The sequence below is a fragment of the Mixophyes fleayi genome, chromosome 4 (genome assembly GCF_038048845.1).
Source record: "Mixophyes fleayi isolate aMixFle1 chromosome 4, aMixFle1.hap1, whole genome shotgun sequence".
NCBI lineage: Eukaryota > Metazoa > Chordata > Amphibia > Anura > Limnodynastidae > Mixophyes > Mixophyes fleayi.
In genome coordinates this window covers 110,201,365-110,213,598 of record NC_134405.1, presented here as the reverse complement: position 1 = coordinate 110,213,598, position 12,234 = coordinate 110,201,365, and the positions used below count along the sequence as shown (strand labels likewise).

The 12,234-nt window shown below is 39.1% G+C and overlaps 1 protein-coding gene across 2 annotated transcripts in view; it reads left to right on the top strand.

Moving 5' to 3' along the window:
* LOC142151904 (tropomodulin-2-like) overlaps positions 1-10,650 on the top strand; it is a 61,120-nt gene extending 50,470 nt beyond the window's left edge. Inside the window, exons 7-10 of one of the 2 annotated variants that reach the window (XM_075207994.1) lie at positions 3,746-3,853; positions 5,560-5,703; positions 5,784-5,928; positions 10,249-10,650. In XM_075207994.1, the coding sequence (XP_075064095.1) occupies positions 3,746-3,853; positions 5,560-5,703; positions 5,784-5,928; positions 10,249-10,283 (432 nt within the window). In that variant the 3' untranslated portion in view covers positions 10,284-10,650. Of the gene's footprint in view, positions 1-3,745; positions 3,854-5,559; positions 5,704-5,783; positions 5,929-6,323; positions 8,512-10,248 lie in introns of those variants that run through there. The other variant, XM_075207995.1, reaches the window with a different exon arrangement.
* Positions 10,651-12,234: the final 1,584 nt, after the last annotated feature.

The window sequence follows — 12,234 nt, the reverse complement described above, 5'->3', positions numbered from 1 at the left end:
ACAGCTCTTACTAAGAAGGGGGCTAATTCTAAAAAATGGCCAGCAGAGGCTTTAGAGGCCTTTTCTTATATTAAAGGGGCCTTATCTTCAGCACCCATCCTTCAACAGCCTAATCTTTCGCAACCATTCTTTTTAGAAGTAGATGCTTCCGCAGTTGGAATTGGAGCAGTTCTCTCTCAACGCTCGTTGGCCAATCGTTTGTTACCATGTGCCTTTTTCTCTCGAAAGTTTTTGCTAGCTGAACAAAACTATACTATTGGAGATAAAGAATTACTAGCGATGAAATTGGCTTTGTCTGAATGGCGATATTTATTGGAAGGAGCACAACACGTAGTAACAATCTTTACCGATCATAAAAATCTGTTATATTTACAAACGGCACAGTGTCTCAACCCTCGACAGGCTCGATGGTCCCTCTTTTTCTCTCGTTTTAATCTTCATGTCACTTTCAAGCCTGGACATTTGAATAAAAGAGCGGATGCCCTATCTCGGCTTTTGACACTTCAACTGATGTAGATCCTCTTGAGAATCGTCTCATTCTGGATCCCAAATGCCTGTTGGCTTCTACAGTGTCTGAGACTCCTCCACCTGGTAAATCTTTTGTCCCCACTACACTTCGGAAGAAGTTATTACGATGGTATCATGCCTCTAAAATTTCTGGCCATGCAGGATTTCGAAAGACATATGAGTTAATATCTCGCTCATATTGGTGGCCATCCGTTCGTACTGATGTTAAAGATTTTGTGGCCTCCTGTGATGTTTGTGCTCAACATAAAGCTTCTCGTCTGGCCCCTATGGGACCCTTGTTGCCTCTTCCCGTACCTTCTAGACCACGGACTCACATCAGTATGGATTTTAGAACTGATCTTCCTCCTAGTAGAGGTTATAATACGGTTTGGGTGGTGGTGGTGGACCGCTTTTCAAAGATGGCTCATTTTATACCGTTACAGGAATTGCCCTCCTCCTCAGTTTTGGCACAAAATTTTATTAAAGAGATCTTTCGTTTGCATGGATGCCCTCAAGAAATTGTGTCTGATAGAGGAGTACAGTTTACCTCTAAATTCTGGCGAGCATTATGTAAAGCTTTGGGAGTTCAGCTTAATTTCTCATCTGGATACCATCCACAATCGAATGGACAAACAGAGAGGGTGAATCAAGACCTTGAGACTTTTATTCGTATGTTTTCATCTGCTTCTCAGGATAATTGGATGGATCTTCTACCATGGGCAGAGTTTGCACACAATAATCTGTTTCATGAGTCTACCTCTTCTACTCCATTTTATGTTGTATATGGCTTACATCCTGGGTTGCCGAAGTTTTCAGCCCTCCCTCCCACCCATGTTCCTGCAGCTACTGAACTCATTCAAAATTTTTCTACTATCTGGAATCAAGTTGTATCTCAGCTCAGGAAAACTTCTATTCGATATAAATGAGCAGCTGACAAAAGACGTAGAGCTGTACCTGCCCTTAAAGTGGGTGACAAAGTTTGGTTATCCACCCGGAATATTCGTCTATGAAGTTCGCTCCTCAATTCATCGGTCCATATAAGATTTTGAAGGTCATTAACCCAGTGTCCTTCAAATTGAAACTGCCATCCTCACTTCATATTTCAAACTCCTTTCATGTTTCTTTGTTGAAGCCATTAATTATTAATCGTTTTTCATCTTCAACAGTACCTGAACTCTCTCAACAGGAGGACTTTGAGATCACTCAAATTTTAGATTCCAAAAAAGTTCGAGGAGTGATCAAATATCTAGTGGATTGGAAGGGCTATGGCCCTGAGGAGCGTTCCTGGGTAAAGGCTTCTGAGATTGATGCTCCTGCATTACTACACAAGTTCCACATTAAGTTTCCATGAAAAGTCATCTTTAAGTGTCCAGTGGCCACTTCTAAAAGGGGGGGTACTGTCACACTGCTCTCATAACTAGGTGCTGCTGTGTGACTTGCCCTTTAAGGAACTATGTTGGTGCTTGTCTCCTGTTTCAGAGTCTCTACCTTTTCATAGCTGTTTTCTGTTATCCTAATTGGAAACCTCCTTCTGAAGCTTATTGGTTACTGAAGACTATATCAACCTCTTGTGATCAGGGATTCATTACCTGATCTTCGTGTTACTCACACTACCGTGGGTTCTGGCTGTATACCTAACTCCCTGAGTGTCTCCTGGATGCTATTTGGTTGCCGAGATTGCCTGTCATCGCTGATCTCCATTTGGCCCTGCTGAATATCATTTCATGGTTCATCTCTAAGCTGCAACTATTCATTGAACTTTCATCTGCACATAGAACTGTCGTGAGTTGCTTGTTATAAACTGTGCTCATATTGATTGGATTCATTACCGCTTTGCTCGGCTGTTCATTATTCTGTTGAACTACAGTCAAGTTCTGGTCATCTGTGGCTCTAGGTCTGGCACGGCTATTATTATCATACTGCTGTTTGTGAATTGCTGGACTATTTCTAAGTATCATTGCCGAGCTAGGAGCCAGTTTCTTTAATTAAGTTCTGTGCGGTATCAGCTGCTTTCTGTCAAAGGGATGAACTTACGTTTCTCTGTGTGTTGGACTTCTATTGTCACGCTGTACTTCTAGCAACATTCTATTCCATGTCTCTAGTTCACCAAGCTCTTGGACTATATATATATACATGTGTTGTTCCACTGACAAGAACCGTTACATTACCTATCACCATCCGCTAAAGTGAATCACATTCCATCTGGATCAGCCAAGTCTATTTACTATCCTCATCGGACTTTCAAGCTGTGTCAGTGATTCACCTTTATTGCTGTCTGTGTTACAAGGTTACAAGTGTTCTGGATCATCATCTCAGCGTTGAACTGTATTGCTTGTTTTTCATGCTGTTGCTCATGGTTACCACCTGAAGTACTCATGTGATTGTTTTATTTCCCAACTACCGTGTGCTCAGCACAGCTGAGTTGTACATGCCTTTTATTACTGCTGTTGCACCATTGAACAATATACTAAAGTTGCAACAATACTTTATCGTCTGTGTATTTCTTCATTGTGATTCTCCATCTGAACTTATCCCAGCGTGTTCTGTCTCCACCACCCTCTGCTTTACCATCTAAGTAGAGGTTGGGGATCCACAAATATTCCTAGCCGTGACATAAATGCTGAACAAAGGCATTGGGTCTGATTCATGTCCAAATACAACTTAAGTGTGTGTAAGTAGCGTGCTTAATAAGAGTATGCAACTTGAGGATAGTTCCAGTCGTATTCAAATCCAAGCGCACCTCATGATACGTTTCTGCCTAAATAGTACTTGCCGTATGTAGACACACAGAACAGACTGCAGCATACGCACATGTGTAAGTGCAATAAAAGTTCACACAAAGGCATAAAACTTTTATTTGATCAAAACTTAAAATAACTGTTAACCGTATAATAATCTCTATAAATATTTCTTTTCAAATATAATTTTTTTTAAATATTTTGTTTAGATTAATTTCATAAATAAAGATTTCAATGTGTACTGTACATACATTGGATTTTTTTAGTCTTTTCTCTTTTTCCTTTTATATATGTGCTGTGTGTAGTCTTTGAGGACCCGACATGTTCTGCCTCAATCTCTGTGTGCACCATTGTGCTTTTTTATGTAAAAATACATTTCAGATAAAACATGTGCTGAGTGATGATATTATAAATATTTTGTCATTTATATTTTTGGTGTACTTTCAATGTTATTTTTTTCTTTTTTTTTTTATAAATATATATATATATATATACCTTAGAACATCCCAATACCAACACTAAAGGAACTTGCAAAGTCTTTAGAGTCAAATACCCACGTGAAGTCTTTCAGCCTAGCAGCAACGCGAAGCAATGATCCAGTAGCAATTGTAAGTGACTACATGTCAAATTATAGATTTCATTTATTGGGACTTAGAAGGGAACTACATTACAAACATTATAATGTAATGTCTTGTTATATTTGCTTACATAGTAAACATATAGGACCTGGGTCATTAAGGAAAGTAAGGCAAAGAAGGAGTAAATGATCTCAAGGACAAACCATGTTACAATGCCAGGGGTGCAAATTATTTTATTATTTTGCACATAAGTTAAATACTGGCTGTTTTTTAATCTACCACACAAATGCTTTAGTTTTACAGTGAAATGTAAAGTTGATCTAGGACATGCCCTACCCCAACTATAAATCTGCCATCACATTTTAAATTTACCTCACCTCCAATGCAACATGGTTTTGCCCAGGTGCATAGTTACTCCTTTTTATGCTTTGCTCTCCTTAATGACTCGGGCCCATAGTACTTGGTCTGCCACAATATGGGTGCACAAAACAATATTTTTTTTTTACCTTTGCTTTTGAATTGTATAGTAATCATTTCTTGAAGTCATTTATTGTGGCAAGGAAGAATTTCCCCAGTGGGGAGGGGAGCAAGTAATCTGTCCTCCTTCTATTGTGAATTGCTTACATGCATTACCCTGGCTGGTTGTGACATTTTTATAGGAACAGAAATGAGCAAAGTGGAAGCAAAATTTTGGGCAAATAGCATTTTACAGCCGACCGGCCGTTATGCAGAGATGCTAAGCTCCAGGTATAAGTTCAACTTCCACTATTGCTTTGCCATTTCACAATGTATTTGTAAACTTACATGATTCTGCATTTGTAGCCTATCAATAAAGCTAGGAAAAAGACAGTTAATTCATGCTGCTGTGTTGTATGGTTAGGGTAAGACTAGGAACACTTAAGGACAAATTCCGCCAGCAGAACATCAAAATTTCACGCCCAAATGTGTAACAAGGTGAATATTTTGTGGAACAGTTTTGAATCTGTTACTCAACTCTACATAGAGAGCACTGATCAGTATGCCTAAAAGTTCAGGGAATCCAGGAACTGCAGTCCTGATTTAAGCTGGGTACACACTACACAGTTTTCATCTAATAATCGGCTAAATCAGTCAACATATGACCGCTTGTTCAAAAGTCGGGTCAGTGTGTGCAGTGACACGATGGTCGAAAGTCTGCCCAAATGGATTGTCGCCTCATTTGGTTGGTCGTACCGTTTAATATTTTCGCTCCAATCTCGTTTACGTTGTGTAGTGTGTATAAACGTCCGACCGATCCACAACAGTGAGTATGAAATTAACAGTCATTGCTCACGACAACATGGCTGTAAAAAGTCGCTAAAGGGACGTCCGCTCTTCCCTTTATCGTCCTAAACAAGGCTAGTATGTATACAGTCCATGGACCGAGCGATCGGAACATTGATCACATGTAAAATCGCTCGGCAATAAAAAGTTGGTTGAAATTTCTGTAGTGTGTACCCAGCTTTAGAGAGATATTTGACTAAGACGAGCTCAGGGAGGACAAAAGCCTCCCGTGTAGCAGAAGGGCAAACACAGATAATTTGACACAAATAAGAGTCCTGGGAGAAATTGCTGCTCATTTGGGTCTTTTTACAGTAATAGTTTTTTTGGACTTGGGCTGAAAAGGAATAATAAAAATGAGAAAAAAGGGGGTCTGGCTAAAGTGTTTATGAGTGTTTCTACCTAAAAGGGATCTAACAAAACTGTCACCATAAAAGGCTTTTGCAGATATGTTGAAAGTGAATAAAACATTGAGGAGTCTTAACATTGAAACAAACTTTATAACGGGAGTTGGAATTCTGGCTTTTGTGGAAGCCCTGAAACAAAACAAGACCCTCACTGAGATCAAGATCGCCAATCAGGTAAATGTGCAATCATTTATTTAGCAAGGGACTGCATGATACATCTCAGATATATCTCACATCCATTTCCCTATCTCCAGAGACAGCAGCTGGGAACTGCCGTAGAGATGGAGATTGCTCAGATGCTTGAAGAGAACTCAGCAATTCTTAAATTTGGATATCCATTTACACAGCAAGGTCCAAGGACCAGAGTCGCTGCAGCCATTACAAAGAATAATGACTTAGGTGAGTTTCTAGTGTGATATTATTACCAGCGCAGTGTGACTGTGTGCGATACCAGATATCAATTACTGCCACATTATGATCAACAGATGTCAGGCACCTGATCTAGATACGTCTGCTCCAACAGCAGACATAGAAAAACTATGCCAAGAAAATAAAGTTTCTTGTGGAGTAGCAGGGACTGTACAAATACTAATGTTTTCATCTGTTTTCATAACCAGTAATTGTTAAAATGAGAATACAGTTGTTTTGCAATAGTCCTTGAGAACAACATATTTTCATATAGAATGTGTTGTGTCTGTAGCAAAATATTCCACCGGTGAATGTTGTCTATGAGTTAAATTGTTTATTAGGGTTCTTTTGTGGATATTTGACCAATCCTAAGCCTCTCTTCGCAGTGCCATCAACTTTAGGTCAGTGATGGGAATACCTTGTGCGGCCATCTAGCCTTCAGAAGGGCCGCACAGAAGAAGCAGGGAGAGCTGCACTCCCTCCTCCTCCGACCAGATTAGCCTGTACTCTTCAGAATACTAGACTTCTAAATGCTGATATCTGATTGGTTGCTATGGGTTTCCAGCACATTTTTGCAGTTTTGCACCTTGTTAATAAATAAGCACCGATATCACATAACTTTGAAGACAAAATAGTGTAGGCAATTCAGAGACAGTTCATGTAGCTGTTACCATCCTTAGTCAGTGCTCTTAGTACATACATTAATACAAACACATTCAGTGTAAATACATTTGATTTATGAGCAACATCTGATTTAGAGTTTCAATGTAACTTGTTTTTCATTTCTAACTTCTGTTTATTGAAGTCAGCAGTAAGAAGTTCAAGGGAATTAATATTTACCAAGGCTCAGTTATTTGATCCATAAGATTTAGACAGATGTTTAGTAAAGACCGTTTTCTTGCCCGTGTATATGTTGTGTATTGTGATAAAATAACATATAACCACTGAACAGTCGAAAATTACATTCAGTAACACTTAATCATACCTCCCAACATTTGGGTATCTGGCATCAGGATAGGAGCGGACCACACCGAAATGGGAGCATCGTCACACCCCGGGGGGGTGCCTATCACCCTCCAGACACCCCTGTTGCGATGCGCACCAATGTTTGCGGCACCTATTCACGATTGCTCTACCATACAGAGCAGCAATGAATGAGACATACTTCTCAAACTGCGCATCCATGGGACAAAGTTGTCCTAATCGCGATGGTGGACAGAGCCTAAAATCGAGACAGTTGGGAGGTATGACATTACTGTTGAGGAGAGGAATCTATAAATTTCATATGAAGTGTATTTCATATAAGCATGACACCCCCACTCCATAACAATAACTTACCATTGGACACGATTCAATACAACTTACACAGCATGAAGAAGATGGGCCTATATACAGAGATATACATCCTTCATATAAAATAAGAAAACTGACTGTTGACCAATTTTAAAGAACAGGAAGATTATCAAGTTAAAAAAAATGTCTAGAGACAAGTCTAAAAAATAGGGACTGTCCCAAGAAATTAGAAGCATATGCTTTAGTTATTTTCATAATACACGTACTGAGCTTTCTAAAATCACAGAAGTTTATATATACAGTAAATCACTGAAACAAAATATTATCATGTACACTGAAAGTGAGTTAAATATCATGGACAACAGTAAAATAAAACATCTGAACATCTATTAACATCCGAAAACAATTTCCAGGGTAACACTGACTGTGGGCAGATGCCTCTATGAACATTGGACCTGATGCAGAGTTGAACGGAGTTGAACGTACACCTGTTTTCTTAGTGTAAATTGCATGTTTGTGCTCTAGGCATGCCCACAAAAAAACTGGCAAGTACCTACGCCTATGCGGAGTTGTATGCATCCACACTTGTACCTTAAGAGTCGTGGCAGGGGAGGGAAGTGGCGTTCTAACGTAGGCTGAGTACAGGAAGGGCATATTCGCAGCATTGTGAGCCAATGGAGACCTGAATGCAGAACAATTACACCTTTGACAGTCATATTATTTGCACCAGCAATACACTCTGAAGATGATGATAACGCCAGCACTAGTTGGAGAATTGTCCAGGCCTGTTATAGGATGTTGTGTGTGTATTTACAAACAAAAGTCCTTACTTTAATTCATACAAGAGAAGTTTATATCTTATTACATGAAGTATAATATCAAATATAGTTTCCCCAATGAAAATAAATATTTACAAAGTTTGATTGCACTTAGAACATGGTTCTGTGTATGTGAGTGTAAGTACTCCTGCCATAAACCTGAGGCATATTCTACATCTGCAGAGCTGGTGGACGCATCTTGAGATGCATGTGACTCAGCATACAGGCTGAAATATGCTACTTTTCAGTGCACATTTGTAGGCCGTGAATAATGTCAAGTTGTGTTCAACTCTACATCAGGCACACTATCTGCAGGACTTTCTTGTGCAAACATAGGACACTACACCCCATAAAATAACATAGTGATAATGAACCAATAATGTAAGTTATATGAATGTTTGTCTTCAATTGTAATGTTAGCTTATATGGCAAACAGAATAAATAATATACTGATAATTGAACATGCAGAACAAGGGAAGTGATGTGCAATGTCATTATTATAATAAGGGACATGGACAGATGCTTTCAGGGGCAAGTCTTCTGAACCTAGGACTTAAACTGGAAATCAGAAAATATTGGAATCTGCTATATTACACTGACTCAAAAGATTACTAATATCAACTATAGTGATGACATCTGGCATCCTCAACCTCTCCAATGCCAAGCATGTAGTCCAACGTTCTATGAGTCATCGACATTTATTTCTAGATTGTGTCAGGGGGAAAGGGAAACATTCCCTCACTATCCTCTTCACATTCTAATTTTAATGGAGTTACAGGACAGTAACCTTTCCTTCTATGTATTTCTAGTTTATTTGCAAATACAAATGCAACCACACAAGATTTAAATTCTGTTAAAAGGAAATTGATTGTGAGATGAAGGTCTTTGTGATTTAGCTACTAGGATTATTGATCCAATTTACAAGAGCCGCGGAGCTAAATAATTAATTGGTCCTGCACATGTAAATCAGGTAATGTTAGTGATTCCCATTATCCTATTTGGGGACTGTGGTAGACTATTTAACTCTTTATTCAGAGGGACCCAGACAAGGTCCTCAGACCCTACCCTTGCAAGTTAGTGTTAAATGTAGAAATGTAGGGAGGAACTGAGAAAACTAAGTAGAAGAACCTTGTAGGTTATCCCAAGAGAGGATAGAGAGTTTTGAGAAGAGCGCAATAGATAATTCTTGCTGTAGCATATTGGGAGTAAGATGTAGGCCGGGCTCTGGAGGGCGCCACAGATTAAAAATTCCTTTAAAACTGTGCGGCGATCGCTGACCATACCTTTCACGGCCGCCGCACAGCTTCAGATACATCCACAGGGAGGGGGGGAGGGACTATTGCTCACCACCGCCGCCTCTCTGCTCCGACTCCTCCCCTCCACTCACTGACTGTCGGGCGTGACATCATCATCACGGCCCGACAGTGTCAGTGAGTGGAGGGGAGCAGACGGAGCAGAGAGGAGGCAAGTTAAGGTAAGAAAAAACGCACATTTTCAAAATCGGCGCCCCCACCCTGCACACGTACACACTATTTTGTAAGTGTGCAGGGTGGGGGCGCCGATTTTGAAAATGTGCCTAGGGCGCCACGGACCCTAGCACCGGCCCTGGATGTAGGGAGGTCAGATAGAAGAAGATTACAATAGTCAATGCAGGACAGAGATGGGCATTAGTGTTTTAGTGGTTAAGAGACAGAGAGAAGGGCATATGTTTGCAGAGGAAAAAGCAGTGCAACTTTGTGATTGTTTGAATTCTATTTCACATGACTTATTTTACATTTTGATATTTTAAATCCATAATTCCATACTTTAGTCCATTCCTCTGCTTTCTCTAAACCTGACATTTAACTTACAAATGACGAGGATACTGACACAGCCTTTCTAATATTTAAAACCTTCATTTTGGTGCAGTTCTGCTTCACTGCTGCATGTATATTAATATTAAGCCACACTGGCCACTGGTCACTAGACCTCAAGTTCTCTCCTATAGACACATTTCCTTTTGTGATGGCTAAATCTAGAATTGCTACTTTGTATGTTGGTTCCCTAAATTATTGTTTCAGAGATTCACCAAGTAAGCAATCCAGAATGTCATCTTGTCGCTTATGCATAAGGTTGATTAGTCGTAATGTTCTGTGCACTTAAACAAATGTAAATACAAATATACAAATTATAATAAGTTGATTTATTTTTATCTCTGCAGTTCGTCAAAAACGAGTTGAAAGGGAACATCAGTAAATTAAGTGACGAGGAAAACTGCTGATGCTCCCATTTGGAAGAAGGAGAAACAATTTGCTAGACTGATAACATTCAGTCACTACTTTATATTGTTGATTTCTCAAGACTTCAAACTTGACACAGCACTACAAAGGGGAACACAGAGGAAAATAATATGTATCCAAAAAACCTGCACTTGTACTTTTCACATACGTATATACATTATATACAGATTCCCTGTGAGATAAAAATGCATGATTGTTTTATTGAAATGGGTCACTAATCCGATGCTGATGTTGCCAAACTTAAGGTGCTGTTATGTGACCACAGTTTATTTTATGATCTGCCACCTTGTATAGCATTGTCGTCTTCTAATATGTATGTGTGTATATATTTATGTGTATATATATATATATATATATATATATATATATACATATATATGTACACATATACATATATATATTGAGTCAGTAATGGTTTTTACATACAGTGTGACTTTTTATGTTAATAACAACAGTTACACCTTGAACACAGGGACTACAACTGTATTACATTATTTCCTATCACAGCGGTACATGACATTAAGGGCTAGATTTACTAAGCTGCGGGTTTGAAAAAGTGGAGATGTTGCCTATAGCAACCAATCAGATTCTAGCTTTCATTTATTTAGTACCTTCTACAAAATGATAGCTAGAATCTGATTGGTTGCCATAGGCAACATCCCCACTTTTTCAAACCCGCAGCTTAGTAAATCTAGCCCTAAGACTGCTTACACTAGCATTGACATAAGAGTCACTTTTTCTTTCATTCAGACATAACAGTCATCCTGTTGTAAACTTGTACAACGTGAAACATTATGTTCTGGGCTTACTACAGTTTTGTGGATTAGAAGAGATAATTTGAGAGAGTCAGTAATCAAGGAATGTTTCTATAATCTACAGCACTGTAGATTATAGAAACATTAGTTATTAATCATGCAGGCCATTATGGGAAATGAAGTGGCCATGATATAGTTTGTGTGATATTCATCTATAAAACACCCTACTCCAGCACTGGCACATTGTGGAATAAAAGAACCGTTTTACATTACATTGGACCCATCAGCTGCATACAAAGCCACCAGGGAAATAAATGAAAGTATTGAATCAGACAATGTAAAGTCTTGATCAGAGCCGGATTAACAATAGGGCTAAAGGGGCTACAGGCCAGGGGCCTCGGGCAGCTGGGGGGCCCGCCGTCATTCATTGGATCGGGGGCGTCCCTGCCCCTGGCTCCGACTGTCACCTGTTCAAGGAGAATGGCAGGCAGCTAACAGCAAATGTTATGCCCTCACAGTACCCTTAGCCTGGGGGCCTCCCTTTCCTTAATCCGGCACTGGTCATGATGAGGGGATGTTTAATCTATATTTCTCCTCTATCTACAGTGGTTCCATTTCTTATGTATTTTTGTAGCACAACTATAGGCCTCTTCAAAACAAGGGCCTCGTGTTTTCCCAACACAAGATGTTTGCACCTTCATAGAACATCTGCAGCTCAGAAATGTCTTTCCTATCAAAATGATTTCTAGGTACGGACTATGGAACTTGCTTCTGGGGTGAACAGTTCCCCGGGAGTTATAATTAATATCAGAGTGCAAATTACACATTGCCCCTAATTGATGCATATATTATGTTTCTTTTCTTTTTTTTATACATAATGTAAATAATGTAACAATATTTCATTTATATAAGTTTACATGCACTAAATATAATTGTAGCTCTGCACTGACTGTCAAAATTAAGTGAATCTCACCTATTCACACAAGAATCTGGATTCGTTTGCAAGACATCTCAACTTTTGATTAATATAACTTCATAGATAACCATGGGACTATGAAGCACTGGAACATTTAAGTAAATGTTTCTCAACAAGAAAATATATTCAAAATTTAGACATCCATGAACTATTTATAGATTTCACATATTTCAAGC